We start from the raw sequence: 6,839 nt of genomic DNA, 5'->3' as shown, positions 1-6,839 counted from the left end.
CTTTTTACATGTAAGGCCTTCTGCTTCCAGCTCAGAATTAAAATCAGCAGAAAGTCTGAAAATGCTCAGTCAAACGTGTGTACAACAACACCAGGGTGAAGAAATACATACAGAGTGAACATTACTGGGAGAAACTGAATCCAACCTGTTCAAGCAGCACAAAACATCAGTCGACTGAGGCCTGAAGAATATACGCACACATTAATTATTCCTCAAATATTCACTATTTTATTATTTTAATGAACGTTCGTTATTTCTGTTAGATTGCTAGAAGACCAATAATATTAGCTCCTTAAAAATCTTTTTTTTTTAAGTGAAGCCTTTAAATGTGAGTTTAAGCTGAATACTAGTGTCTTATAAAATACCTAGTCAAATATTATGAGCTGTCATCATGACAAAGAGAAAAGACATCAGATATTAGAAGTTAAATATTTAAATTATTGTTTAAAATGCACTGAAAAAATCTTAACCTGGAAAATATTTTATATATATTTTATATTTTATTTAACATAAGAAAAATCACAGGAGGGATAATAATGAAAGCAATAACTGTTTGTGTCTTCACATATTTCAGCATCACAATGGCCTGGTATTAGTAACAGCACAGGATGTGATGTCATATCCATAACAGTTTGTCCTGAATACTACGCATGTTCATTAAAGGCAGCTTCTTTAACAAAAATGAACTGTTTAACTTGGATTAAACATTATCCCTTTACATTTGATCATTTCTACTGCTGGACTGCCCAGAACACTTAAAATGCTGTTTATTTATTTGCATTACATTAATGTATGCTTGTAACTGGAGTATTATATTCTATGCTGATAAACTGGATCAGAATCACCCCAAATCAAGATTTCAAACAGTCCATATTCAACGCATTTACTGCATACTTTTACTTCTAAAGTTAATAAGCTGAAGGTGTTAAACATGAACACGTGATACACCTAAAATTCTGCATTATTACATTAATATATCAGTTTAAGTAATAAAGTTGAACATATGTAATTCTTTTAGACAAGCTGAAGTCATTTAAGTTGTTTTTTTAGCAATATAATGAATTAATTTATATTAAAATCTTGTGCAGAAACAACTTATAAACAAAATATGTATTGCAGAAGAATAAAACATCTAAGATGCGAAGCCCCAAACTGAAACTCCCCATCAGGAGTGTTTAAGATAATCTACACACGTCGAGAATAGCGGAAACTTAAATAACTGGTTAAACTGAACAGCTTAAGTAATACACTGCAGCAATCGCTGATCTTCCTCAGAGTTTTAGTCTCGTTTCAGCCCAAACATCTACAAACTCTTACATCATGAAGCAGTTTCTGGATGAGGGAAGATATATTGTGTGTGTTGTTTTAGGAGTTTTCCCTTAAAACAAGCAATAATCTGCCAATGGGGAAGTGAAATATAGGTCAATAGGAGAAATATAACATGATTTAGGCAGATTATTTTATTTGTTAAGGAAAAACTCAGTTAATAGACTCATGATTTCTGAAAACAAGACTATAATGTGTTGCTTGTCTAGAAAATGCTGCCTGATTTAAGGATTTTCTGATATTTGCACTGGAAACATTGTAAGAAAAGCGTTTCTGCTATAAATTAAGTTGAAAGAACTGAATTATATTAGATGTAACATGTTGAAGTAACTGAAGTTGATCCAATGTTCGTTCTTTCAATATAACAAATGATTTTCTGTTCAACAAGACGATTTCCACATCCCAGAACTCAGTATTGCAGAAAACAAGGTCAGCTTTCCCAATGTTGCACAACCCAAACTGAAACTAACAAACGACGCCTTTCCCCCCCATCCTGTGTTCAAAAAGCTCTAAACATCTAAAAGCAGAGACACTAGTCACTCAAAGCCCACCACTATTACCTTCAGTTTCTGAGGTTTGGCTAAAAATAATGCTGCATTACAGCTGAAGCCGTACATTAAGCCTCGGAGACGCAGGAATGAAGAGAAGAATACTTCACACATGTGTAATTACACACAGCAGCCAACGCCTCGCGCTCCACACAGCCAAAAACACATCGGCTATTTCTACATCTCCAGCAAACGCTTGCAACATCTGTTTCACAAGAAGAAGCACGCGCGTGTGTGTGTGTGTGTGTGTGTGTGTGTGTGTGTGTGTGTGTGTGTGTGTGTGTGTGTGTGTGTGTGTGTGTGTGATGCGCTGGCAAGTGTAGTGTTCATACAGTGAAGTATGCAGCTGTGGAATGTGACGCTCGGGTCACATGACACCGCTACATGAGCCGTACTGTAACTCCACCCGAACACCATCCACAGCGTGTACAGTATCATCCAAACACACCACCGGTGCGTGCACAAACACCAGACCAGCAAAAGAACTGCGCAGGAAGTGTGTGGTTGTTTTTTTTAAGAAATGCATGTATTAAAAGTCTCTTTTAAAACACTCAGACAGCGGTTAAAACGCTCGCCTGAAATCAAACGTACAATCGGATTAGAATGGTACATCACATTGTTAAAATCAAAATAACAACAAAACCAAAGAAGAAGATACTGGAGACAGTGGTGTGTGTGTGTGTGTGTGTGTGTGGGCTTGAGTCTGGGGCTCTTCTTCAGTACCTGTGATCGAGATTAACCCAAAATCAACTGAAACACCAGCTCTGCATGAGCGCAGGCCTGTAGAAGGGTAAACGTTGAGAAAGTGTGTGTGTGTGTGAGACTCCTGACGGTTGGCACTAAACTCTTGAACAGCTTTGTGAAGGCACTCGACGCGCTGACGTCCTACAGTAAAGTCCTGGTGCGCTCTCCGAGAAGGGAAGTGGACGTCCAAGTGGTTTCCAATGAGAAAGATCAAATCAAATCAACAATAATACGGTTCACAACAAGGGTTGTTCGGCGAGCCAGACGCTGTGCAGCAAAGAAAACTCCTCCGCTTTTGGGTTTTTTTGGGGGGGGGCGAGGGGTTTAAGTTCCAGTTGTGAGTGCAAGACACTTGTGTTGACATCAGTGGAGTGATCCTGCAGACTGACCGAGCGACCGGCTCTCAGACGCGGATCAACAATCCAGCAACACCTCCAACATAACATACAGAGAGAAACCAGCGAGTGCCAAGAACACACAACAGCAGGACCCCCGAGAGCAAAGCACGAGCCCGCCATTTCATAACGCGCGTCAATGTTCATATATTTATAATCCCAGAACATTCAAGTATTCTGTCATGTAAACACTGCTTCAATAGTTCTGGTTCTGTTTTAGTCGTGTGCAAGGACACTTTCAGGAATACTGCAGCAGTTAAAGAGACGGCTCAGGGGGAACTACTGATGACCATCCGAGATGCTGAGGAACGCTGATTCATATAATGAGTCACACACACACACGCACACACACACACACGCACACACACACGCACACACACACACACACACACACGCACAGCGCTGACTTATGAGGAGAAACAATCGGTCTGTGCAAGAAATGAAGCGTTCAGAAGTGTATTCATGCATCCTGTTTCTGTAGTAAACACACATGAGCTGATGTGTTCGAGTCTCTCTCACACACACACACACACACACACACACACACACACACACAGCTGTGCTGAATAACCCTCAGTTTCTCACACAGCTCGAGTGTTTGTTTCTCTTCATAAGACTGATGACGTGCATCACTTCAGGTTAACCTGAATGTGTGTTTCTGACTCTTAAAGGAACAGTTCACACTGAAAATAAACCGGATTTCGGTTTGTCTGTCATGTTACACACACAGGAGGACCCTCTGAGCAGTGACGTCAGCAGTGACACCCACAGGAGCAGAAACAAACACAATGAAAGTCAGTGTTTACAGGCCGAGTGGAAAAGGGTGAACTGTCTCTTTAAGGCGCTGTCCGTCTCTCTCTCTCTCACACACACACACACACACACACACACACACACACACACACGCACACACACACACACACACACACACACTGAAGGCCTGAATATCTCAGTCTCCAGCATCTCGGATGATGTTTTTCCCGGTGATCGGTCTCTTTAACTGCTCGATGACAGAAGTCCTCGTCGGTCGGTTTTCCCCCGGTGATCGGTGTCTTGAACTGCTCGCTGACAGAAGTTTTCGGTGTTCGTCCCCGTCGGTCGGTTGTTTAACGGCTCTCTCTGTCACTCACCATGGCAACGGGGGAGCGTGCGTGCGCGCGCCGGCGCCGCGGCCGCTAGAGGATCGCGCAGGAGCAGCACTGCTCGTCCCCGTTCGGCGCGGACGCGTAGTTCATCTGACGCACGATCTCCGCGAACAGCTCGTCCACCGAGCCCTTGTTTTTGGCCGAGGTCTCCATGAACGGGCAGCTCCACTCGTCCGCCAGCGCCTTGCCCTCCCCGGAGCTCACCTCCCGCTCGCCCTCCAGGTCCACCTTGTTGCCCACCAGGATCATGGGCACGCGCTCGTAGCGCTTGACGCGGATGATCTGGTCCCGCATGGGCTTGATGTCCTGGAAGCTCTGCTGGTTGACCAGGCTGTAGACCAGGATGAAGCCCTGCCCGTTCTTGATGTACAGATCCCGCATGGAGGCGAACTGCTCGGTGCCCGCGGTGTCCAGGATCTCCAGCACCGACGGCGACGAGTCCACCTCGATCTCCTTGCGGTAGAAGTCCTCTATCGTCGGGTCGTACTTCTCGATGAAGGATCCGGTGACGAACTGCACGGTGAGGGCGGATTTGCCCACGCCACCGGAGCCCAACACGACCACTTTGTACTCTCTCATGGCCGCTCTCTCTCTCTCTCTCTCTCCCTCTCTGCGCGCACACGCCTCTGTGCTTCCGTCAGTCGGTGTCGGCGCGCCCGCAGGCCGGTGTTCGGCTTCCGCTTGCGCTCGCTGGAGCTCTGCGCTGGTGATCGGCTTGTCGGAGTCCCCGGGCCGGCATCAGAAGCGCTTCCCGCTGGAGCTGCGCCGCGTCTGAACCAGAGCGATCAATGCGATCACACGCGCGCGTTCTTCCTGCCCACAGTCGACGGCACGTCACGCTCTCTTGCGTCATCACGTCTTAAAGGCGCAGCCGCACAAACTCCGCTCCTCTGTTGTGGACGGTTGCTACTAGAATGGATACAGCTGCGGCCGGAAGTTAACGAGAATTAGTTATATTGTTTATTAAATTAAACATTATTAACGGCTTCCTAAGCCCAGCCCTCACAGTGATGTAAAAACAGAATTTATAATGACAGTTATTCATGTTATTTATTAAATTATTAATTAAATTTTATTTTATAACATCAACCCCCACCCGACCCTCACAGTAATGTAAAAACAGTATTTATAGTGAATATTATTAATATTATTAGTTATATTACCCTTTAGTTGTGATTTAATGTCTACCTAACCCTCAGAGTAATGTACAAATATGAATTATTGTTGTCCAGCTTCACATAAATCACGCTAAATTAGGAGAATCCACAGCTGTATCCCTTCAGGATTATCTGGTCAATTGGAGAGGGACTAATTATTTATTTTTTGTATTTTCTTCATTATTTGTTCAATTATTAAAAGAAAAACTCAACGGTAGTGTTATCAAGACTGTCAGAAAAAGGAGAAAACAGTGTGAGACTGATAATGATAGCCAGAAGAGATATACACACACATACATATCTATCTATCTATATATATATATATATATATATATATATATATATATATATATATATATATATATATATAATATTTCTGTGCTGGTGTCGGATTAACCAATTTCGGCATTCTGAAACTGATCGAGCAATTCAGTGATGTTTGATGTAAAGTGACTCATGTAGTGTTCAGGGAGAAGAAGCCACTCTTGCGCAGTGATCAGAATGTGTGTGTGTGTGTGTGTGTGTGTGCACCACGCCTCGCTGATAAACTGACTGAGTCACTGCAGTCTGAGCAGAGCCAGAAACTGCTCTGATTTACCAGAAACTCATTTTATATCATTGCAGAAGCTGCAGGAGGCCGTCATTACTGACACACACACACACACACACACACACACACACAGTGGAGATATTATACACATTATACACTCATCATGCTCATACTTTATATAGAGAGATACTTCAACACATGTTTCTACTGAGTAATCCCTGTTGCCTTCACCATGATAACAGTTCATTACTAGAGTAATTTAAAGGCTCTACTAGGTTAACTAGGCAAGACTCATCGGGCAGCCGATAAATAATAATTTCCTAAGGAGATGAATAATATTGAGCTCAAGAAATACTTTTTTAATTGTAAAAGCTGCTTTTATTCTAGCCAAACTCAAAGAAACGAGATTATTTTCTAGAAGAATAATGTTAAAGCAAGAAAAAGTGTAAACAGCACATCAATACTGCTCAGATCCGAATTACAATTTAACACAAATAATGTGTGTGTGTGTGTGTGTGTGTGTGTGTGTGTAAAGATCTGGATCTGAGTCTATTATTAGCTCTGACACACTCTGACTCACTTCCTGTGTTAGAGGAAGTAAACGCAGGTGACGTTCAGCAAGGTGTGTTTCATTTATTCATCACACATACACACACACACACGCACACACATACATAAGTAAACACAGATACACACACACACACACACACACAAACTGAGGCAGCCTATTATTCATTCATGCATTCATTCATTCATTCATTTTCCTTCAGCTTAGTCCCTTTATTTATCTGAACTGACAACTATTCCAGCATATGTTTTACACAGCGGATGCCCTTCCAGCTGCAACCCAGTACTGGGAAACACCCATACACACACAAACCCTCACACTACGGCCAATTTAGTTTTTCAATTCCCCTATAGCGCATGTGTTTGGACTGTGTTAGTGTTTCTGTGTGGAGTTTGCATGTTCTCCC

The 6,839-nt window shown here is 42.8% G+C and overlaps 1 protein-coding gene across 1 annotated transcript; it reads right to left on the bottom strand.

Moving 5' to 3' along the window:
• Positions 1-2,378: 2,378 nt before the first annotated feature.
• On the bottom strand, positions 2,379-4,995 carry rap2b (RAP2B, member of RAS oncogene family). Its single transcript, XM_056478189.1, has one exon. It carries the CDS (start codon positions 4,735-4,737, stop codon positions 4,189-4,191), a length of 549 nt encoding a protein of 182 aa, XP_056334164.1. The 5' UTR covers positions 4,738-4,995; the 3' UTR covers positions 2,379-4,188.
• Positions 4,996-6,839: the final 1,844 nt, after the last annotated feature.

This window comes from Danio aesculapii, chromosome 18 (genome assembly GCF_903798145.1).
Source record: "Danio aesculapii chromosome 18, fDanAes4.1, whole genome shotgun sequence".
Taxonomy (NCBI): domain Eukaryota; kingdom Metazoa; phylum Chordata; class Actinopteri; order Cypriniformes; family Danionidae; genus Danio; species Danio aesculapii.
The sequence above is the reverse complement of the archived record's forward strand: the minus strand, read 5'-3'. Positions and strand labels throughout refer to the sequence as shown.